This window comes from Mytilus californianus, unplaced genomic scaffold, assembly GCF_021869535.1.
Source record: "Mytilus californianus isolate M0D057914Y unplaced genomic scaffold, xbMytCali1.0.p SCAF_4, whole genome shotgun sequence".
Classification (NCBI taxonomy): domain Eukaryota; kingdom Metazoa; phylum Mollusca; class Bivalvia; order Mytilida; family Mytilidae; genus Mytilus; species Mytilus californianus.
The window spans coordinates 43,569,498-43,594,494 of NW_026262690.1; the positions used below are offsets into that span (position 1 = coordinate 43,569,498).

At 31.8% G+C, this 24,997-nt stretch overlaps 2 protein-coding genes across 4 annotated transcripts in view; one reads left to right on the forward strand and one right to left on the reverse strand.

Moving 5' to 3' along the window:
• The window catches only part of LOC127698334 (protein O-mannosyl-transferase 2-like), a 50,339-nt gene extending 34,072 nt beyond the window's left edge, over positions 1-16,267 (reverse strand). Inside the window, exons 1-9 of the mRNA XM_052201740.1 lie at positions 15,782-16,267; positions 13,881-13,965; positions 12,774-12,878; positions 11,889-11,997; positions 9,004-9,112; positions 6,277-6,342; positions 5,711-5,804; positions 2,930-3,036; positions 50-132 (exon numbers count right to left, since the gene is read on the reverse strand). Of these exons, the coding sequence (XP_052057700.1) occupies positions 50-132; positions 2,930-3,036; positions 5,711-5,804; positions 6,277-6,342; positions 9,004-9,112; positions 11,889-11,997; positions 12,774-12,878; positions 13,881-13,965; positions 15,782-16,041 (1,018 nt within the window). The 5' untranslated portion in view covers positions 16,042-16,267. The remainder of the gene's footprint in view (positions 1-49; positions 133-2,929; positions 3,037-5,710; positions 5,805-6,276; positions 6,343-9,003; positions 9,113-11,888; positions 11,998-12,773; positions 12,879-13,880; positions 13,966-15,781) is intronic.
• A 189-nt stretch (positions 16,268-16,456) lies between these two features.
• The window catches only part of LOC127698360 (maleylacetoacetate isomerase-like), a 50,125-nt gene continuing 41,584 nt past the window's right edge, over positions 16,457-24,997 (forward strand). For 2 of the 3 annotated variants that reach the window (XM_052201778.1, XM_052201780.1), the window contains exons 1-4: positions 16,458-16,509; positions 19,757-19,808; positions 20,237-20,304; positions 23,917-23,997. In XM_052201778.1, the coding sequence (XP_052057738.1) occupies positions 16,501-16,509; positions 19,757-19,808; positions 20,237-20,304; positions 23,917-23,997 (210 nt within the window). In that variant the 5' untranslated portion in view covers positions 16,458-16,500. Of the gene's footprint in view, positions 16,510-19,756; positions 19,809-20,236; positions 20,305-23,916; positions 23,998-24,997 lie in introns of all 3 variants that reach the window. The other variant, XM_052201777.1, reaches the window with a different exon arrangement.

Genomic DNA, 24,997 nt, shown 5'->3' on the forward strand with positions numbered 1-24,997 from the left:
TACTTTCAGGCATGCTGACATTCTATATATAATCTGTTATATTTCTTACTTTCAGGCATGCTGACATTATATAATCTGTTACCCATCAACTGTGACTGAAATCCTGAACTGTAAAAACCATCACCAGAACCACTGTAAGAAGTTAAAAAAATGTTTTTATACTCTTGAAAATTTCGACATTTCAGAGATTTTCTTTTATATTGTGCATTTTATCCTTCTGTAATGTTTTTCGCTTATATACCTAGATGTCTTTTGATTTGATTTTATCATTGATATGCTGATTAATTGATATACACCCCACATCTCCTTTTATTCATATACACATATATTATTTCTGACTTTTAAGCAAAGTAACTGTCAGAGAGTTAGCTTTACAAAAAAAATATGTCAAATGTCAAATAAGTCAAATGACAACTTCATCTACAAAATGAAAAATAGAATATGTGGGTATACAAGAGACAGCAACCCAAAGGCAAAAGTAACTAGACGATATCTAGATGGCATTATACAGTCTTAAACAATAGACAGGTGCCTGTATAATATGTCAAGCTGTAAATTGTCATGTGTCTACAAAGTTGTGAATAAACTTCTTCTTCTTCCAATTACAGTTCAGTCCACCATCTGGCGTATTATCGCAAGTTGCAGACAAAATCAATATTTACAGTGCAGTTAAAAACCAGTGTGTACAATTAAAATTGTGTAAATTTCTTAACAGGAGCAATACAAAATCTTCCATTTAGACCAAATTCTCCTTAAAATGAAATACAGATACAAAGACACTTCAAACAGAATGAGAAACAAATACCCTTGATCATTCATGCATACTATTTAAGCAAATGGTCCCAATCCAAGCACTTTAACATATCTTTAGATTATGAAAATAAGGGTGATGTCTGGTTATAATAATGCGCTGATAAGTACAATAAAATGCTTTGCTGAGCGCAGCCTGATACGACCGCAGAGGTCAAACCCTGAACAGTTGGGTCAAATTTGGACACAATATTCAAGCTTGATACTGTCTGAATTTGGATTGTAATCAAATTTTTGACATAATATAGGTTTCTGACACAAAATAAATGTGGTCAAAGATCTTATAAATCCATTGGGCAATACTGTGCAACTGAAGATTTCTTCTTGAAACTTTTAAAAAATTTTCAAATTTTAAAAATTTTGAAAAAAAAATATGAATCCCTTAAAAAAAATTGGGAAAAAAATTCCCCCCCCCCCAACTTATTGAAACCCCCCGTGGAGCAATAACCCCAAAACTCAATCCCAGCCTTTCCTTTGAAGTATGGAACCTTGTAGTACAATTTCAGAGAGATCCATACACTTACACACAAGTTATTGTCTGGAAACTAGAAAAATGCTTGTTTTTGGCCCTTTTTTGGCCCCTAATTCCTACATGTTTGGGGCAATTAACCCCAAACTCAATCCCAGTCTTCCCTTTGTTATATGGAACCTTGTGGTACAATGTCAGAGAGATCCATACACTTACACACAAGTTATTGTCTGGAAACTAGAAAAATGCTTGTTTTTGGCCCTTAATTCCTAATCTGTTGGCCCCATAACCCCTAAAATGAATCCCAACCTTCTACTTGTGGTATTAAACATTGTGGTACAATTTCAGAGCAATCGAAATACTTATACACAAGTTTTTTTCCTGAAACTAGAAAAATGCTTGTTTTAGGCCCCTTTTTGGGCCCCTAATTCCTAAACGGTTGGGACCATCATCCCCAAAATCAACCCCAACCTTCCTTTTGTGGTATTGAACCTTCTTAAAAAAATTCATAAAGATCCATTCACTTAAACTAAAGTTATTGTCCGGAAACCAATATGTCTTCGGACGACGACGCAGACTACGACGATGCAGACGCAATCATACCATTATACAATCCCAAAAATTTTTTTACGGTGGTATAAAAAGGTGAAGGTTAAATGTCTTTATTTGCTATATATGTGTTTCTTTCATGTACAGTTACTTAGAAACCAACCAATTTTTAAAAGTTTTATTTTACTCTGGATAAAGAATTCATACTCTTTCTTAGGAGCTAAGGTGCGAATTGTTACAACACAATTCATATGTATTACATAAAACCACCGAAATACAGGAAAAATGTCCAAGAATGAAACAGAGGACAAACAAGTGAAACTGCGAGCTACTGCTCATTGATGATACCCCCGCCCAAATATTTCGGTAAACCGGAAGTTGTTAAGTGATGAATCTGAAAACGCACCACACGGTAGAGCCGACTTATATAAACCCTGAAACCAAATTTCAGAAATCCTATTATTGTAGATCATGAGAAAAATGTGCCGAACATTTTCAACTTAACTATCATGTGTAAAATGATACAAGTGTTTGGTAAACAGGAAGTTGTTGAGTGATGAATCTGAAAACGCATCACACGGTATAGCCGACTTATATAAACCTTGAAACCAAATTTCAGAAAGCCTTGTATTGTAGTTCCTGAGAAAAATGTGACGAAAAATTTTCATGGGATGGATGGAAGGACTGACAGACTGACGGATGGACAGATGGATGGACAGACAGATGTAAAACAGTATACCCCCACTTTTTTAAAGGCGGGGGTATAACTAACCTAATTCTAATATCTGGAAACAAATTTGAAAATCAAGGATGAATGAGTATACAAGGATTTTAACTAATTAGTTAAATAGATGGCTATTACTTAATACAATGACCAGATGTGTAGGTTTGGTATAAACAGCAACATGGTTGATGGATGTTTTATCAGAGAATATAATTAACATCCAATTACAAATGTATTACAAAATGTTATTGAAAACTGGTTAGGAGCGACTTATAGATTGACTTTTTATACAAATAGAATGTTTCTTAAATGATGTAGGTATTTAAACCATGTTCAATCAAATCATTTTTTATGTGTTAATAGACATGTACATTTACCTGTGATTCAATATTTTAAGATGAACTGCAAACACCATCATATAAACAATAGCTGGTAAAATGATCAGACAAAGTACTCTGGCTAGGAAATGTTTCACAATTAACACCTGTAAAAAAACATATGGTCATGGGCCATTAATTTTTTCACATATTTTTCACTTTAAAATGAAAATAAATATCTACTAAATAATTACATTAAAACATAAACAATAACTTTAAAAATAAGTTTAATACTTTATAAATACTACATTAAATTTGTATAACATGAACAGTAAGAAATTTTGCGTTAATAATCAAAAAACAGTTATAAACTGTCATATCTACAGTTAACTGTTATAGACGTATTTACACTTGTATGCAAATTTGTCCGCCAATACTTAAAATCACACAAGTTCCCGTAAAATTTGAAAAAGTTGAAAAAAATATTGGATCTTCCCTGCACCTGTATCACTCTACTCGGCTCTTCATAAAACCCCATATCTTGACTGAGTGATGTTATATTTGTTTGACCTGGCTTTAATAACTCTGACCCAGACTCATCACTGATTTCATAATGGTTAACTTAACACTGATAATAAAATGCTTCGTGAGCGCAGCCTGATACGACCGCAGAGGTCAAACCCTGAATAGTTGCGACAAGTTTGGACACAATATTCAAGCTTGATACCGTCTGAATTTGGATTGTGATCAAATTTTTGACATAATATAGGTTTCTGACACAAAATAAATGTGGTCAAAGATCTTAAAAATTTGAAATGGGACATTTAATTTACCTAGTATGGTCTGATATCCAAAATCTAACAACATGGTTAGATTCAGAAAATAAAAAAACACCAAAAATTTAATTTTAGCTGAAATCAAACAAAGTTTAATTTTGGAGCCTTCAAACCTTAATATGGACTAATTTGAAAAGAGGGCCCAAAATAAAAAATCTAAATGCACAATAAGATTCAGCATATCATAGAGCCACAATAATTCAGTTTTTGATGAAATCAAACAAAGTTTAACTTTGGACCCTTTGGACCTCAATGTAGACCAATTTAAAAATGGGGCCCAGTATCCAAAATAGTAATACAAGGTTAGAACCCCCAAAAATTAAAGGCTTTAAATTAATCCCATTGAAATTGGTTAAAAGATTTGTATTTATTTTCAACTGAAGATTTCTTGCTATTGCGCAATACTGTGCTACATGTATTGTGCAATACTGTGCTGTTGCACAATACTTAGTTAATCTGTTATATATAATAATTTACACACCCTGTTTGGAGTGTATCTCCTGCCATATCAGTATTTGTTGCTTTTATATATTAATCAGAAATAATCAATGTAAAAATGGAAAATTTTTTGGAAAAAAAAAAACAAACAAAAAACTATGAAAAAAATTTGAAATTTTGAAAAAAAGTATGACCCCCCCCCCAACAAAATTAATGATTTTGCCATGAAAACCACACAAATACAATCAAATAAATCTATTAATAAATTTTGCAAAATATTAGTGGCTACAAACAATAATAAACTGCTTCGCTGAGCGCAGCTGGATACGCCCGCAGAGGTCCAACCCTGAACAGTTGGGGCAAAAATGGACACAATATTCAAGCTTGATACAGGTCTGAATTTGGATTGTAATTAAATATTTGATATTTTATAGGTTTCTGAATAAATGTAGTCAAAGAACTTGAAATTGGTTGTATGAAAGATTTCTTGCTGTTGTGCAATACACATTGCTGTAGCATAATACATAGTAAATCTGTTGTCAGACTATAAACAAATAAAATCTTATAACTTGGAAACACGAAAATTTATAAAAATCAAAAGGGAGCTTACAAAAATAGATATAAACAATTTACCAAAGTTTCGTAAAAAATACTGAAAGCATTTTTGAGTTATTGTCCGAAAACTGGAAAATCCCCCTTTTTGTAATGAATAAAACCCCATAAATTGAAAACGTATAGTCTGAAATTTATAAAAATCAAAAGGGAGCTCATGTCAATAGAAATAAACAATTCACGAAAGTTTCTAGCAAATTGGTGAAATTGTTTTTGAGTTATTGTTTGAAAACTGGAAAATCCCCCCTTTTTTAATGAATAAAACCCCAAAACTCGGAAACGCTAAATCCTAAATTTATAAAAAACGAAAGAGAGCTCATGTCAATAGATATGAACAATTCACAAAAGTTTCTTGCAAATTGGTGAAATTGTTTTTGAGTTATTGTCTGAAAACTGGAAAATCCCCCCTTTTTTAATGAATAAAACCCCAAAACTCGGAAACGGTAAATCCGAAATTTATAAAAACGAAAGAGAGCTCACGTCAATAGATATGAACAATTCACAAAGGTTTCTTGCAAATTGGTGAAATATTTTTGGAGTTATTGTCTGAAAACTGGAAAATCCCCCCTTTTTTTAATGAATAAAACCCCAAAACTCGGAAGTGGTAAATCCGAAATTTATAAAAAATGAAAGGGAATTCAGGTCAATAGATATAAACAATTCACCAGTTTCATGCATATTGGTTAAAGCGTTTTTGAATTAATGTCCAACATGTTGACGACGGACAGACGGACAGACAGACGGTCAACGGTATACCATAATACGTCCTGTAAACGGGCATATAAAAAGTCTTTGCACTCATTTACCAAATTACCTTTGTTTTGCGACTCTTAACTGAAATTCAATAACAATATGTAGAAAACTTGTTTATTGGTTCATATTATTATCTTATTTTTTTATCAAGTTAAGATGTGTCTCACTAATTTTCATCTTACATATAAAAGAAATACTTTACCATATTTAAACATTTTTCTCCTACAAGGCACCATAGATCGGCTGCTGTAGAATATCCAGCAAATAATATAATAAATAAACCAACAAACTTAACACTGAAAATATACAAATTCTATGATTTTAAATAAGAATTAAAATAAACATATCTATATATTCTTGTACACAAAACATTTTTAACTAACATGAATCAGAATATTTCAGCTGTAGTCATATTTTGCTATATATCATTGTAACAATACATATTTAAACAATGGAATTTCCAACTGACCTAAATTAACAAATCCCCCAAAAAAACAATTTAATCTGTGTTTATCCTCCATAGCTAACGATTCACTTGTTTTAGCATCCCTATTATTGGTTTGATATTTTCGTATTTCTACTATATAGTTTCTAACACCGTTGATGAGAAATAAATTTTCTGAATACATATATGGTACATTAAATAAGCATAGATATCTTGTAATTTTGTGTAAACCCTCATATGTTAAAGGTAACTGCACTGGGTTTTCCTATGTAAGTAAAAATGAACTCCACACTATACTGCTTCCTTTTATCATATATACATACCCAATAGAAAAAGCTAAAAATATTCCAGTCTGGGCCAGCCAAAACCACCAATAAATACTAAATGATCTGTAAAATATAAGATACAATTCATTTTTCTTTTTAAGATCAGAACCATCAATCAATCCTAGATTTTAAAAAATCTTCAATTTAAGTAAAAAAAATCATCATTTACTCTATTTAATGTTACAACAGTCCAGTTAGTGGAAAAAAGAGTTGTGCTATATAACTCTGAACAATAAATGTGGATAGTGTCCACATGTGGACACAGATGATGCCCCCGCTTGCATATCATATAGTTATAAAGGGACATAACTGAAAAACGGTAAAAGTGATGCTACCCAAATTTGAACTTGATCTGATGTTTGTGGTAATAAGCATTGATTGTAAGTCTCATAACATTTGGTTGAGGCTAACTTAAGTAGAGAACAGAAACTAAAAATTTAGCAATTTTTCTATTTGTAAACACGCATAACTCTAGAATGGTTGTGTATAAGTTTTAAAACATTTGGTTGAGACAAACTAAAAAATTCAGCAATTTTTATGTTTATAAAGGGACATAACTCAAGAATGGTAAAAGTGTTGCCACCAAATTTCGTACTTAATCTGTATTATGTAGTAATAAGCATTGTGTATAAGTTTCATAACATTTGGTTGAGGCAAACTAAAGTTAGAAAACGGAAACAAAAAATTTGTACTTGATCATAGTTTTGTGGTATTGAATATTGTGTATAGGTTTCATAATGTTTGGTTGGGGCAAACTTAAGTTACAGAATGGAAACTAAAAATTTTGCAATCTTTCGATTTATAAAGGGGCATAACTCAATAATGGTTAAAGTGACACTACCAAAATTCAACTTGATCTGTGTTTTATCAGTGGAAGTCAAAATTAAACATTGCATTGTATAAAGCATTGATTGTAGTTGATTCAACTATAATCATGGACAAAGGAAGATAACTCCAATTTAAGAATTACTTGATATTAAGAAGAAAATAAAAAATTTGCAATTTTTCCATTTATAAAGGAGCATAACTCTAGAACAGTTAAAGTGATGCCACCAAAATTCAAACTAGATCTGTGTTTTGTGGCAATGAGCATTGTGTATAAGTTTCATAACATTTGGTTGAGGCAAACTTAAGTAAGAGAACGTAAACTAAAAATTTTGCAATTTTTCCATTTATAAAGGAGCATAACTCTAGAACGGTTAAAGCGATGCCACCAAAATTCAAACTTGATCTGTGTTTTGTGGTAGTAAGCATTGTGTATAAGTTTCATAACATTTGGTTGAGGCAAACTTAAGTTAGAGAATGGAAATGAAAAATTTTGCAATTTTTCCATTTATAAAGGGGCATAACTCTAGAACGGTTAAAGTGACGCCACCAAAATTCAAACTTGATCTGTGTTTTGTGGTAATAAGCATTGCGTATAAGTTTCATAACATTTGGTTGAGGCAAACTCATGTTAGAGAACAGAAACCAATTTTGGGACGTACGGACGTTTGTACGTACATACAGACGGACAAGGGTAAAACTTAATGCCCCTACCTCTATGGCGGGGGCATAAAAAATCACAAAGGACATTTTGTCATTTTCCTTGCATTTTCAATTAAAAGAGATCCCAATAAAGATCCCACTTAATGTGGTTTCATATAGCAAAAATATCATTTTTGTATCAGTTCAACAGAAATTTGTGACTTTTTTGGTCAACACATTATAAAATCTTTATACTAAATTCCTCATCATCAAATAAAATTGTGTATGCATTGTGATTATTTTGTCCATTGTGATCTTTCAAGATGTATATTGATTGAAGATCTGATGTAATACTCTATTTCTGTTCTTTCAGGTTTATGATAAATTTATTTCATAATTTATTATCATTACTGAGAGATCATTAAGTATTTATATATTGCAGGGTTCACTTCCATTGGTTTAAGCACTATGGCACCACATTTTTATAATTTTTCACTTTAGTGCCATCAAATTTACTATAATTTTTACGATAATTTTATAATGTTCCTCCAAACGCAGTGTTTTGATCTTTTTCTTCAGTACCAGGATCACATAAGTTATTCATGAAAAAATCAGGACAATTTTTGGTAAAATCTTCCAAGTCCCTACCCCAACCAACTGGGTCTGTGCACACAATGATGAGAATTGAATTACAAACATATGATTAATAAATTAAAATAATATGTGTATAATTGAGGTTTATTGACAGTTACTCCAATGAGGCATGGCCCCCTTTTTAAAACACAATGACCCATTTGCTGTGTTCATGAACATCATAGACTGAAATCTTGTTACTGTATATTCAGAAATTATTGCATGCATTTATTATTGCGATTTTTAAAGAATGGACAAAAATGTGAGATTAATTATTGCCATTTCAGGAAAATCTGCATTAAGATATATGTATCAGATATCAGAATGCAAGTTCTTATTATTGCGATACTCACCATCAATAATTTTCGCATTTTACAAAAACTTCGCAATTATTTCTGAATTTACAGTAACCTATAAATTTCAGGGGAGAACACTGCTTAATTGTTCATATCCATATGAGTTCTTCAGTATATTCTAATATTAAATGGTCAAAAATAGGCACACAAATATGACATTCTCACATCTTAATTACATTTCCTATATGTCATCAATCAGGTATATTTCCAGGGAGAAAATGATTGCTGTTAAATTATGTACACAATGTTTTTTCAATAACATACTCACTCTTGTCTATATGAAGAAAACTTTAACAAACAATAAACAGACATCATGATGAAAAACAGTAAAATGGGATCCAATAAAATATGTCTTGACAATGTTAATGTCCCAACATCTAAAACATAAATAAAAATGTGAATATTCTGGAAATAAAAAAAATTGGTCATCAGTTTGTCTTTAACAGTTCCATCTGAAAAGTTTGGTATTTATATATGTTGGACTGAGATCGACATTCAATCTCAAGTAGACATCTTTTCCTCAAATTGACATCCAATCTGACATCATTATATTAAGGTTGCTAGATTCACAGGATTTCTGTTATTTTTGCTAAATAAACTATTTCCATGTTCCAATTTAGGAACTTTGTCAGTAGTTGCTAAATGTCTCTGAATATTTTTTTTTATTTGAAGAATTTACTATTAATGTTAGATCTTGATTGTTTCTGTTAAAGAAGTGAGACTCATTTCTCCTATATATGTTTACTCACAAGGTAGAGATCTTAAAGTTATTGAAACTCTGTCATAATTTATCTAAATTGCAGATCTGAGTAATTTGTAGGGGTTTATTTTGTGGCGGAATGTTCAGAAATGAACAATTTTGTTCTTAAAAGATAAAAATACAAAATTTGCCAAAATGTAAAATAAATTCAGGGTCAATAGGCCTTACTTTTCTGTTCCCTTATAAAGACATATTGTATAGATAGCTGTCTATTGTTGTTGACTGTATGACTATAGATGTTGTACGGTTATCTTTGTCATTCAATGGCTGTCTATTGTTGTTGACTGTATGACTATAGATGTTGTACGGTTATCTTTGTCATTCGATGGCTGTCTATTGTTGTTGACAGTATGACTATAGATGTTGTACGGTTATCTTTGTCATTCGATGGCTGTCTATTGTTGTTGACTGTATGACTATAGATGTTGTACGGTTATCTTTGTCATTCAATGGCTGTCTATTGTTGTTGACAGTATGACTATAGATGTCGTACGGTTATCTTTGTCATTCGATGGCTGTCTATTGTTGTTGACTGTATGACTCTAGATGTTGTACGGTTATCTTTGTCATTCGATGGCTGTCTATTGTTGTTGACTGTATGACTATAGATGTTGTACGGTTATCTTTGTCATTCGATGGCTGTCTATTGTTGTTGACTGTATGACTATAGATGTTGTACGGTTATCTTTGTCATTCGATGGCTGTCTATTGTTGTTGACAGTATGACTATAGATGTTGTACGGTTATCTTTGTCATTCGATGGCTGTCTAATGTTGTTGACAGTATGACTATAGATGTTGTACGGTTATCTTTGTCATTCGATGGCTGTCTAATGTTGTTGACAGTATGACTATAGATGTTGTACGGTTATCTTTGTCATTCGATGGCTGTCTAATGTTGTTGACAGTATGACTATAGATGTTGTACGGTTATCTTTGTCATTCGATGGCTGTCTATTGTTGTTGACAGTATGACTCTAGATGTTGTACGGTTATCTTTGTCATTCGATGGCTATCTATTGTTGTTGACAGTATGACTCTAGATGTTGTACGGTTATCTTTGTCATTCGATGGCTGTCTATTGTTGTTGACAGTATGACTATAGATGTTGTACGGTTATCTTTGTCATTCGATGGCTGTCTATTGTTGTTGACTGTATGACTATAGATGTTGTACCGTTATCTTTGTCATTCAATGGCTGTCTATTGTTGTTGACAGTATGACTATAGATGTTGTACGGTTATCTTTGTCATTTGATGGCTATCTATTGTTGTTGACAGTATGACTATAGATGTTGTACGGTTATCTTTGTCATTCGATGGCTGTCTATTGTTGTTGACAGTATGACTATAGATGTTGTACGGTTATCTTTGTCATTCGATGGCTATCTATTGTTGTTGACAGTATGACTATAGATGTTGTACGGTTATCTTTGTCATTCGATGGCTGTCTATTGTTGTTGACAGTATGACTATAGATGTTGTACGGTTATCTTTGTCATTGGATGGCTGTCTATTGTTGTTGACAGTATGACTCTAGATGTTGTACGGTTATCTTTGTCATTCGATGGCTGTCTATTGTTGTTGACAGTATGACTCTAGATGTTGTACGGTTATCTTTGTCATTCGATGGCTGTCTATTGTTGTTGACAGTATGACTATAGATGTTGTACGGTTATCATTGTCATTCGATGGCTGTCTATTGTTGTTGACAGTATGACTATAGATGTTGTACGGTTATCTTTGTCATTCGATGGCTGTCTATTGTTGTTGACTGTATGACTATAGATGTTGTACGGTTATCTTTGTCATTCGATGGCTGTCTATTGTTGTTGACAGTATGACTATAGATGTTGTACGGTTATCTTTGTCATTCGATGGCTGTCTATTGTTGTTGACAGTATGACTCTAGATGTTGTACGGTTATCTTTGTCATTCGATGGCTGTCTATTGTTGTTGACAGTATGACTCTAGATGTTGTACGGTTATCTTTGTCATTCGATGGCTGTCTATTGTTGTTGACAGTATGACTCTAGATGTTGTACGGTTATCTTTGTCATTCGATGGCTGTCTCATTGGTGTATATCTACATCTACTTTTTTCATAAATATGAAAGGTTTGAGACAACGTACATAAGAGTGGATCAGTGTGTTCCATGAATGAAAACAACTAAATGTCCATAGAATTTGTTGTCCATGGTTGTTATCCATATTGTTTTTTTTTATTTTGTTTTGATTCTTTTGTACGGATGTTTTATCCTTTGTTGTTCCTTTACATAAGTCATTATGATTCGTAATGTATTAAATTTAAAAAAAAAAAAGGATAATTAGTATATTAAGGCAGCATTATATGACAACTATTTCAATCACTACATACGAAATGAATAAATTGTTACCTAATAATATAAGTGTGGCAGATAAAGATGAAGCTAGTAGAGATTCTGTCAATAACCAAACAGACATATAACTTAATGGCACTAAACTTCCTCCCAGTAAGGCACAAAACTGAAGAAAATAAACACACATAAAAGTATAATAAACTGTTAACACAGAGATATGTGTCGCCTTTTTGTTATCTTGATAATAAAATGCAAATGTTGAAATAAACATAGCAACTTTTACTTTAACATGTAAGTTATGCAAAATATTCAAAGTCAATGAACCATGGCTGAAGGTACAGGGCCAAACAATCTCCATGGAAATAAAATGTACAAATGCTTATACAACTGCATACCAAATATCATTGACCTATATAGCTAACACTAGTGGTTCCCCATAAACTGACCTATTTAAATCACAAACTAATACATGAAAACTAAGCAAAAGTTTCAGTCAATAGACCATGACTGAGGGGGTAGGGCCAAATTATCTCCATGGAAATGAAATGTGTCAATGCTAATACAACTGCATACCATATTTCATTTACCAACCACTAGTGGTTCTCCATAAAATGAACAAATCACAAACTAATACATGTAAACTAAGCAAAAGTTTTAAAGCCAATAGACCAGAAATAGCATAACTATGCCTTGCTTTTTGACTCCATCATGGCGAGACAAAAATTACAAATTGTGCATTTGGTAAATACATGTATATAAATTTACAGTGGTTGCAGTTGGTTGCTGTTTGCCAAATTTGTTTCTTCCTTTCTTGTTTTTAGAAAAAATCTGGCCATTCATTTTCCAGCATATTTGATATTTGTATGCATAACAGTGGCTGGAATAAATTAGATGTTCCATAATATATACATATCTTTTTTACATTTGACAAGAAAAACTTACCATTCTCATACCAATATAGTTAGTATCACCATACTCATCCCCTGGTTTGGCAAATGGGAACTCTCCATCATAGCCAGTCAAAACACCAGACAATGCTATCAACATCTGTAAAAGGTAAACTTAATCATTTATTTCAATTATATTTCATATTAAGAAAAGATTTTTTTATTTTATTTGATTATAATGAGTATTACAATGCAACAACCTTGAATTTTCATGAAATATCAATATGTACATAAATCAGGTCTTTAGTTTTCTCGTTTCAATTGTTTTACATTTGCCTTTTATAGCTTGCTATGTCGTATAGGTTTTGCTCATTGTTGAAGGCTGTCAGTTACTTAAAGTTGCTAACTTCTATGTCATTTGGTCTCTGGTGGAGAGTTGTCTCATGGGCAATACTACCACATCTTATTATTTTTATATGTACAATGTACATGTATCTATTCTTTTATCATGTTTTATATCTTTTTTCACTTCAGTAATCAAGATATTTTGTAAAAGTAAAATCTAAACATAGACTCTCAGCAAATAAGAACTAAATAGTACAACAATAATAAATTAAAAAAAAAAAACCTGCCAAAAAAGCCTCATATAGAGATCTAGTTGTTAATAATTAAATATGAGCCACAGTCTTTTCAAGAAGGATTGACTTATATGTGTGAAATATTTTTTTGAGTAAGGCTAGGTTTCACATCTTATTTTGCCAAAATGTATGAGTAAAATGATTTTTACTAAGTCAAATTTGTCAACTTCAGATGACATGCATATATCTCATGATCTGATAACCAGAAAAATCTTTGTATAAAATATATTAATTATTCATATTCTGCAAGGAGGCTACCTTGGAACTATTGATGCAAAATTTAGTGCTACCTTTTGTTACATGGAAATTAATGGCAATACATATGGAGTTCATCACAACCCTATGAACAAGTTAACCAGGAAGTATTATTCCATATGTACAGTACATGTACATCGTACATGTTTGAATAAGCAGTTATAAATTTCATAAAAACATATTGTCCTCCTTTCATATTAAACTACTGGATAGTATAAAATGTATACAGCGAACTTTATTTATATGTGTAATCAGTATTCAACAATTACCTTTCCAAGTGGAGGATGAACATCAAAGAAAAAAGTCCTCTTTATATACCAACTTCCCATTTTTCCAAAATGAGTTTCATCCCAGCTGAAATTAAATCCCTTTTAAATTGTAATAAAGTTTTGTAAAAGTGAAAAAAAAAGAAAATATTGAGCAATTATAAAATCCTATGTTATCATCAAACTTTCAAATGGCAATGGCAAGGCTATGTTTGCAGATAGTTTTAGTGGGTACAAGACAACTCAGACCATCTTCAAATAAAATGCTTCGCTGAGCGCAGCTGGATACGACCGCAGAGGTCCAACCCTGAACAGTTTGGGCAAAAATGGACACGCGCTTGATACAGGTCTGAATTTGGATTATAATTAAATATTTGACACATAATAGGTTTCTGACATGTCTGATATTTGAAGAAATTTTCTTTTTAATTTCTGAAATCTGAAATGAAAAAAAAATTGCCCCCCACCATTTCTTTTTTACCCCCCCCCCCCCCTTTCCCAAAAAAAAAATTCTTTCTCTCAAGATATGGTCATAATCTCAATTCAAATTTCCAATGGAGTTTGCAACCATAATTACCAATTTAAATACATCATAAAAGTCTTAAATAGATAATTTAAAAGCAGTGTAAGGGAGGTAATCCAACATTGTACAATTTTGTTTTTGGATTACCTCCCTTACACTGCTTTTGAATTGTCCATTAACCAGGAAACCGTCTATGAAGATAACTCGGACCGTCTATAAAGTCAACTCGGACCATCTATAAACTCAACCTGTCTACAATGCCAACTTAGGCAACATATTACGTAAAGAAAAGTTTTGACTATATAAATGATGAAATGAGTGTCTACGAAAAAAACACTCAGACTGTCTATGAAGACTAGTTGGTCTATATAGAGTCTAGACAATTCAAGATCACAACCTTTTTTGTGCAGACATGCATCTGTCTTTTTTTGAAGATTGGAATAATTAAATTTACATTATTGATTGTTAATTTAATCATATTTCATTATGACTGTAGGTAAAATACAATGAGATTATAATAAACTAATTTAATAAATAATGGATTCAATTAACAAATAAAATTGAGTTTGTTTTAATGAATTAACAAAGGATACTGTTAAGTGAAATATATCATTTAATCATTTAAATAGCACAATGTCAAACTCTTAGTATATAGATTGTCTGAGCTGGCATTGTAGAAAGTCTGAATTGACTGTATAAACAGTCCTGGTTGAATTATTGACATACTTTAGATAAAATACAAAATAAATACGCTATGATTAATAGTGAATTCAACAACAAAAAATTGAACCAATTCTCTTGATTTTTTTTTGCAAATTCAGTAACATTTAAAGGATACTTTTATGTGATGTATAACATTTAATCGTTTATAATCATTGTCTCTGGACTGAGTTATCCATATTAGTTTTAGTGAGTTATTTTATGCCTTAATTTTCTGATTACATGTTGTTTGATATACGCTTATCTCGTTGATGCATTAAAGTGAGGTTTTTTTTAATTTAACCATGCATGTGTAGTATTTTACATTTGTACATGCATGTGTGTATTGCCCACTCCTTCTATTATGTGTATTATTTTATCTTAAATGTAATGCAAATTGTTTTATGAAGTTGATTCAAAAGTTATTCAGAGTTCAAGATCAATGATGATATTTGTAGATTTGCACATTGAACTTTAAAAAAAAACTTTCGATTAGACGTTGAGTCTTGACAAAATTTTAAATGAACAGACTTTCAGGAAGCATGTAAATTACTCTCAAGCATCATATAATTTCTTTTATTTGTATTTTAGGGATGGTCAGATATATCAGATTTCAAATACAATGTAGAATATCTAAAATCATTAAAAATATAAGCAAACAAATTTAGAAAAATGAACCTACCACACATGTGTTGGATTTTCAATATTATAAAATCTTGTAATAATGGAAAAAATAGTAAACAGTGATAACAACAGAAAGTACATTCTTTCAGTAGATCTAAAACTTTCATTTTCATCTTCAGTTTTTCTATTGTCAACATTTTTTGCATTTGTTTTGGTCGTCTCTTTCGAATAAATAATGCTCTGTTCATTTTTCTTGGTTGAAATATATCTGTCGGAGCATGCCTCCTCTTTTCTCTTCCTTAAACCATCAGATGACATCTTCCTCTTCAGTAAACTGGTAAACGCCTGGGGAAAGGGTGGACAAAACACAATTTAGAATATGCTCATCTTCATGTATAATAATTTTCAATACTTTAAAATGTATGTGGACACTATCAGTCTTGTATAATATTCAAATGTTATGTTTTCTTCCACATTTTTGAGATAGAACAAACTTTCACGTCGGATTTCTACAACAAATTTTCTTTCATGACATACAGGTAAAGGGAGATAATCATTAATTTTTGTTTAAATACTTTCGTAAATGTATTCAATTTCCCTTATATTAAATTACTACTTACAACTGAAATATACAGATATATTTTTGAAAACATAATAAGGTGATTTTTTTTGCATTTAATACTGAAATGATGAGAATAAAGAATTCGAAACAATTTTTTGGGGTCATCATTGAGGACAAACTGGGCAACACGATTTTATTCCCCTGATTTATTCAATATGTCAAAGGTCTGTATGCTTAGCAGAATATCGGCCCAGTACTTTGCATATCATACCCAACCAACTGAAATTTGTGAAGCTATTAATCCGTTGCTCAATGACCAGCATGGAATGGAATGATTGTAAAAAATGTAAGGTGCACAAGTCTGTCTGTCACTTACTGTCAGGGTTCATCTGACCTTGACCTCATATCGGACTACAAGTCCCAGACCTCATATTCATGGTTCATTGGTCAATGTTACATTTTCATGGTTAAGTATGTTTCTCATATACTATAAACAATAGGTAAACTATATTTGGTATAAGGAATGATTGCAATGTGTACATGTAACATGTCTGTGTAGCAAAGTTCACCTGACCTTGACCTCATTTTCAAGGTGGATTGGTCAAAGTTAACTTCTCATGGTAAGGTCTGTATACAGGTACCATAAGCATATGGTCATCTATATTTGGTGTATGCAACGACCAAATGGTGTACATATCTGTCTGGTAGAGTTCATCTGACCTTGACTGCATTTTCCTGGTTCAATGGTCAAAGTTAAATTTTCTTTCTTAGGTCTGCTTCTCAGATACTATCACCTATAGGTTAGCTATCTTTGGTGTATGGAATGATTATTAGACATACATACATGTATCTGTCTGAATGGTTCATCTGACCTTTGCTCCTTTACAATAGACAATAGAGAATTAAGACCTCAGAAACAGACTTTCACAGAAGATATTGAAGATATTGAATGCCCTCATGATGGTTTCAACAGAAGGGCCAGACTCAAAAGATTTCAACTACCAAAGAGCAGCCACTTTCTGGAACAGCATGACTAACAGAAGAATTGACCTAGGTGAACTAAGTGAAGACACTGACAGCAGGGACAACTAAACAAGACTTGAGTTAGAAACATTTGCTAGTGCTTAAAATGACAATTGTGCTTACTATGTATGCTTTTAAGTTTATCTTTGATATATATTTATGTAATAAAGATGTATGAACAGTATGTTTTCTTTCTAATGACAAATTTATTGCGAAGATGCCAATGAACACGACACATCCTCTATGAAAAATTTCTCCCCCACCCTTGATTTTCATTCTGTGGTGATCCCTGGACAATATTTATTTGCACAAACACATTTACAGTAAATGTGGCATACAGTATATATCATGAATCACTGATAATGTAATACTTGTTGTAAAATCTTTTTCTCTATGACTTTCAACATAAATTCAGTCGTGATCAGTAATGCAGGCGAGACTTTTCATCGTGTGCACACTTGTTTAAACAAGTTATTTGATTTTAAATTTCTTGAAAAAGTAATTTGTTTACAAAGGGGAGTAAAGAAAATAGTTTGTTTCCATTGAAAATTAGAGGGAAATATAATTCAACATTGATTTAAAAAGAAAAGTCTTGTTCTTGCAGGGGTGTGGATCAATTTGTTGTGAGCACTTGTCCCTGGGCAAGTAAAACTGTTGTAAATTTGACTTCTGTGGAAAAAGTTACTTGCCCTGAATTTCTAACAAAAATATAAAAGTATTTTACTGTAAGCTTGTATGATTCTCAAAACTGTTTTGTTATCAATATAAATGACATTTGTGATATTTACTTAAGTGTATAATTAAAAGGATTGATTGATTGATTGGTGTTTAATGCCACTTTCACCACTGTTGTGCTATTTTGTGGTGGTCAGTTTTTATTGGTGAAGGAAGCCAGAGAGAACAAAAGAAGGTATGGGGTTAACATCAATGAGACAGAAACCCAACAGCAAAACAACCAAAAGGCCACTAGATGTCAAGTTCCAACGTTTTTAAAATGCTATCCAGTAGGGACAATGTATATGTACTAAGTTTTGAAGCCAGTGAAGAAATGAAAACTAAATGATAGATCAGCTATTGAATTGTAATTGTATATAAGTAATACAATGTAATTTGAAATAAAACCACCAGTTTTATTAAATAAGCTAAAAATGTCAATGAAATTACTTTTCTCGCTTCTGTTTTTTCCCATTCATATTCTCTGTCTTTCTCAACCTGAGTTTTCCATTTTGTACTCAACTCATCATTTTTACTTTCATTCTTTTTGTCTTAATTACCCAGTCTAGGTGTTTTTCTTAGTTATTTATCTGTCTCGATAGAACTCAATCATGAAGAATTAAAATGACACTTCTGTTACATGGTTAGATGGCAGATAAAACCTAATCAATGATCAATGGACAAAGATAACGTAATGTTTATTAGACCTGGGTTCGCAAACTTATTTTTTTTATTTTGGTTTTCGATCTATTTCCAGTCCTGTAGACCATAATAAAGATTTTCCTTGCAGTAATCTATGATGTTGTTGTCTTTGTGTAGCATTATTTCCAGTTTTATTTAATACTTCTTGTCTTGAACATAATTTTATGTTTTGACTTAAATATATGTTTTTCACATGTTGATCATTGGTTTCTTTTACATAAAATAGTACAACGTAATATGTTGTGAAAATAATTCTATATTTTTGAGTAAATTGAATTTTATCAAGTCTAATTTATTTACTTGTCTATGGGCAATCCCAAAAAAAAATACTTGTCTTGATGTTCAAATGTATGAGTCAGGTGAGTCAGGCATAGCATTTCCACACCCCTGTCCTGTATGTTATTATTAGAAATTATTCAAATAGTTTGTTTTTTTATTAAAGTTGAAAAAAACCATGCCCTTACAAAGATGAAAGGTCCCTGCCAGAGTAAAAAGATACCAAGGGCGCAACAAAAACCACAAATTGAAGAAAGGAAGACAAAATCATGGCCAAAAGAAAAATGATATGAAAAGACAAACAGCAATCCACAAAACACCACACTGAAAACATAAGATTGAGCAACACAAAACCAATACAACTTGTTATTGGTCTTTATTGGCAATTAACACTGAACACTGAAGTGCATATCAACTTTGATCTTTTTTTTTTTAGGACATTTTCTATGTTATGCAGTTAAAGGGTTCAACACAATAATATGAATAGATTTACAGGAGTGAAAATCAATCAAAACTTTCAGATTTTCAGAAAAAAAGCTTGAAAATATACTAAATTTGTTTTGACTTGCCATGCTCTACAACAAAATGACTTAAAATTGCTCTTTTCTAGTTTACAATGAGGTTATTAATAAATATCGTGTTTATTGCTATCACTGAACTTCTTATTTTAAATAACTATTTTTTTCTGACCTATTTTAGCACAAATGTACATCATGATTTACAGACTTGTTTAATATTTTTTTTTTTAATTTTCAGCCAGTTTTGTACTCATACTTCAAAAGCTCCTGTTCATGGAGGGTTAGAATAGGTAAGAAGACTTTAAAAATATTTTCATGACTAAGACAACTTTTACAACAGGAATACAGAAATCATAAATTAGTCAAAAGTTTTCTAAGTTTTTTTCACATTTAAAGGGGATAAAGATCAATCCACTGACAGGAATTTGATAACAAAAAGTATACTTCTAACCATCTTATTATGGTAATATTATTTATAAAACAAACAAGTTTAGGAATTGTCCTACATATCTTTCTTTTTGGCTTGATATACATTTGTTTGTATTTATTGATAAATGTTATAATTATACTTTATTGTTAAATCACTGTGTTTGGTATTTATAGTTTATAAATAAACAGTAAAATACATTTGTACTCAGATTTTCATTTTGACGGTTGTACATTGAGATAAAACCTTTTCTTATTTACGGTGAAGAATTATTTGTATAATGTTTTTCAGCTTTGTTGATGAAGAAAATTGATTTTGAATACTCAGCTGTACATTTAGTAAAAGATGGAGGACAACAGGTAAACAAACAAATTGTATTGTAGATTGTTTTTTGTTGTGCCCCACCTACTATAGAGAATTATGTTTTCCAATTTGTGAGTTCGTCCGTCTGTCTGATATCATGTTAAAGTTTGTGGCTTAATGTAGTTAACAATATAATTGTAGTCACATCAACTTGAAAGTTAGTGGACATCTTGATTATGATATGAACATTTTATGTCCCCACTGGTCATATATCTCCTCAAGTTATGGACATCTTCATTATGATATGAACATTTAAGGTCTCCACTGGTCATATATCTCCTCAAGTTAGTGGACATCTTGATTATGATATGAACTTTTAAGGTCTCCACTGGTCATATATCTCCTCAAGTTAGTGGACATCTTTATTATGATATGAACATTTTAGGTCTCCACTGGTCATATATCTCCTCAAGTTAGTGGACATCTTGATTATGATATGAACTTTTAAGGTCTCCACTGGTCATATATCTCCTCAAGTTAGTGGACATCTTGATTATGATATGAACATTTTTGGTCTCCACTGGTCATATATCTCCTCAAGTTAGTGGACATCTTCATTATGATATGAACATTTTAGGTCTCCATTGGTCATATATCTCCTCAAGTTAGTGGACATCTTGATTATGATATGAACTTTTAAGGTCTCCACTGGTCATATATCTCCTCAAGTTAGTGGACGTCTTGATTATGATATGAACATTTTAGGTCTCCACTGGTCATATATCTCCTCAAGTTAGTGGACATCTTGATTATGATATTAACTTTTTAGGTCTCCACTGGTCATATATCTCCTCAAGTTAGTGGACATCTTGATTATGATATGAACATTTTAGGTCTCCACTGGTCATATATCTCCTCAAGTTAGTGGACATCTTCATTATGATATGAACTTTTTAGGTCTCCACTGGTCATATATCTCCTCAAGTTAATGGACGTCTTGATTATGATATGAACTTTTTAGGTCTCCACTGATCATATATCTCCTCAAGTTAGTGGACATCTTGATTATGATATGAACATTTTAGGTCTCCACTTGTCATATGTCTCCTCAAGTTAGTGGACATCTACATTATGATATGAACTTTTTAGGTCTCCACTGGTCATATATCTCCTCAAGTTAGTGGACATCTTCATTATGATATGAACTTTTTAGGTCTCCACTGGTCATATATCTCCTCAAGTTAGTGGACATCTTCATTATGATATGAACTTTTTAGGTCTCCACTGGTCATATATCTCCTCAAGTTAGTGGACATCTTGATTATGATATGAACATTTTTGGTCTCCACTGGTCATATATCTCCTCAAGTTAGTGGACATCTTCATTATGATATGAACTTTTAAGGTCTCCACTGGTCATATATCTCCTCAAGTTAGTGGACATCTTCATTATGATACGAACTTTTTAGGTCTCCAGTGGTCATATATCTCCTCAAGTTAGTGGACATCTTCATTATGATATGAACATTTTAGGTCTCCACTGGTCATATATCTCCTCAAGTTAGTGGACATCTTCATTATGATATGAACTTTTTAGGTCTCCAGTGGTCATATATCTCCTCAAGTTAGTGGACATCTTCATTATGATATGAACATTTTAGGTCTCCACTGGTCATATATCTCCTCAAGTTAGTGGACATCTTCATTATGATATGAACTTTTTAGGTCTCCACTGGTCATATATCTCCTCAAGTTAGTGGACATCTTGATTATGATATGAACATTTTTGGTCTCCACTGGTCATATATCTCCTCAAGTTAGTGGACATCTTCATTATGATATGAACTTTTAAGGTCTCCACTGGTCATATATCTCCTCAAGTTAGTGGACATCTTCATTATGATACGAACTTTTTAGGTCTCCAGTGGTCATATATCTCCTCAAGTTAGTGGACATCTTCATTATGATATGAACATTTTAGGTCTCCACTGGTCATATATCTCTTCAAGTTAGTGGACATCTTCATTATGATATGAACTTTTTAGGTCTCCAGTGGTCATATATCTCCTCAAGTTAGTGGACATCTTCATTATGATATGAACATTTTAGGTCTCCACTGGTCATATATCTCCTCAAGTTAGTGGACATCTTCATTATGATATGAACTTTTTAGGTCTCCAGTGGTCATATATCTCCTCAAGTATTCAAGTACTTATACATCTGTTGCTTTTAAAATTTTCGGTTTTATTATTCCTGATGAAGGTATATCCAGACACACACACCAAATTTAGGTACACAGTTAGGTACAAAAACTTAAAATTGACTCTCATAATTTTAACCACTCTCTTTCCCTTGCTTTCTAACAAATTAGACTTACTGTTTGTGTCATGTATTTATATATATATGGAAATAGCATCTTCCATAGATTTGATTTTCAGTAGTTAAAATGGTGAAATATAATATCTTTTTGGTATAATTATGGTAACAATCTGCATTTATTTGAAACAAAATATTGCATAAAAAGGTGGGGGGGGGGGGGGGGGGGGGGTGAAAATGTAACAAATGCCCCTAAAGTTTCTGAAATCTTTGACATTTATCTGTCTAAAGATCAAATAAAAAGCATATGCATTTGACCTCATTTTTCCATAAAATTGAATGGAAAATTTGGAGGGTAAAAAAATTGTTGGAAAACATAGCAATAATTTTTAGACCTATGACTGGTATGGATGTAAAAATATGGACTGCCAAACAGAAAATGCCCTATAAAACATGCAACAAACAATCTTGATGTTCATATACACCCATTTTGAAGGCTTATTATTCTTCAGCTATCTGAAAACTAATTTTATTGCATATATAACTTTCATATTTAAAAAATTCACCATAGCCAAAATGCGAAACCAAACTCCTAACTGTGTATTGCTACCTTATAAGTGTTATTTTCATTCCCAATTAGGGTTTAAACCTAGATTTTGTGGTGTACTGATCACGTTAAAGTTTTGGTTTAAGGTAGGTTAAAGTTGTGGTAAATGAATAGATTATAGTTCTGGTTTTAGTTAATGTTTTCTATTTTTTGCAAAAGATGTTAAATGAATAATAAACATTGATTACAACTCACATTTTTAAATTTTGATAATTTCTTTATTCTTTAAAATTCTTTAAAATTCTTTATTATATAAACTGAACACCTCAAAACAGGCATTCAAATGAGTTAAATGGTATTTAAGCACATACATACCCATTTAAACAAAATAGCAGTAGATTTAAAAGACTTATGACAATGAAAGAGGGGCGTCAGGGCATCTTGCGCTCAAAATCCCCCATGTAGTTTTTGAGAAGTTGGCAGGTATGGCATTTGAATCTATAAAAGAATTTCTGGAATTAATGTTTATTATTCATTTAACATCTTTTGCAATAAATAGAAAAAATAATGAAAAACTTTCTGTATTTACCATTCTTTAAAAGGAAGAAAAATTAAATGGAAAATTACTTTTCACAGTATGTACCAAACACTAAGAATACTTTGTATGAAATTAACGTAAAAGGAAATATTGATTCATTTATGATCATAATTTTGAAATATACAAAAGCAGATGTGAGGTTTACTTAAATGAGATAACAGAAACCCAGCAATGAAATGAAATAGACTAAATTACTTGTAATTACAGAGATCAGAAGAATACAATACTATTAATCCCATGCAGCAAGTTCCTACTCTAGTCATCAATGGTCAGCGAATATCACAATCAGTAAGTATCAGTGGTTCAATGGTCAGCCATTATCACAATCAGTAAGTATCAATGATAAGCCTTTATCACAATCAGTAAGTATCAATGGTCAGCCATTATCACAATCAGTAAGTATCTATGGTCACCCATTATCGCAATCAGTATCAATGGTCAGCCATTATCACAATCAGTAAGTATCAATGGTCAGCTTTTATCACAATCAGTAAGTATCAATGGTCAGCTATTATCACAATCAGTAAGTATCAATGGTCAGCCTTTATCCCAATCAGTAAGTATCAATGGTCAGCCATTATCACAATCAGTAAGTATCAATGGTCAGCCATTATCACAATCAGTAAGTATCAATGGTCAGTCATTATCACCATCAGTAAGTATCAATGTCGGCCATTATCACAATCAGTAAGTTTCAAAAGACGGGGGAATTACTGAAATAAAAAGTAAAATAAGTGATTTCTAAATCACTCATTTAAGTAGCAAATTAGAAATTCTGTGATTTTGTAGTTTTACCAAAATTTTAATCATACAGGTTTATATAAAAATAAGAAGATGTGGTATGATTGCCAATGAGACAGCTCTCTACAAGAGACCAAATGACACAGAAATTAACAACTATAGGTCACTATACGGTCTTCAACAATGAGCAAAACCCATACCGCATAGTCAACTTTAAAAGGCCCCGAAATGACAAATGTAAAACAATTCAAACGAGAAAACTAAAGGCCTAATTTATGAACAAAATAATGAACGCAAAACAAATATAATACACAGAAACAAACAACAACCACTGAATTAAAGGCTCTTTGACTTGGGACAGGCATATACAGAATGTGGTGGGGTTAAACATGTTAGGGGGCGCCCAACCCTTCCCCTAACCTGGGACAGTGGTGTAACAGTACAACATAAGAACAAACTACAAAAATCAGTTGAAAAAGGCTTAACTCATCAGATGGATACAAATAGAAATACAAATCTAAAAAAAACACAGAGTGGACATAGCAGG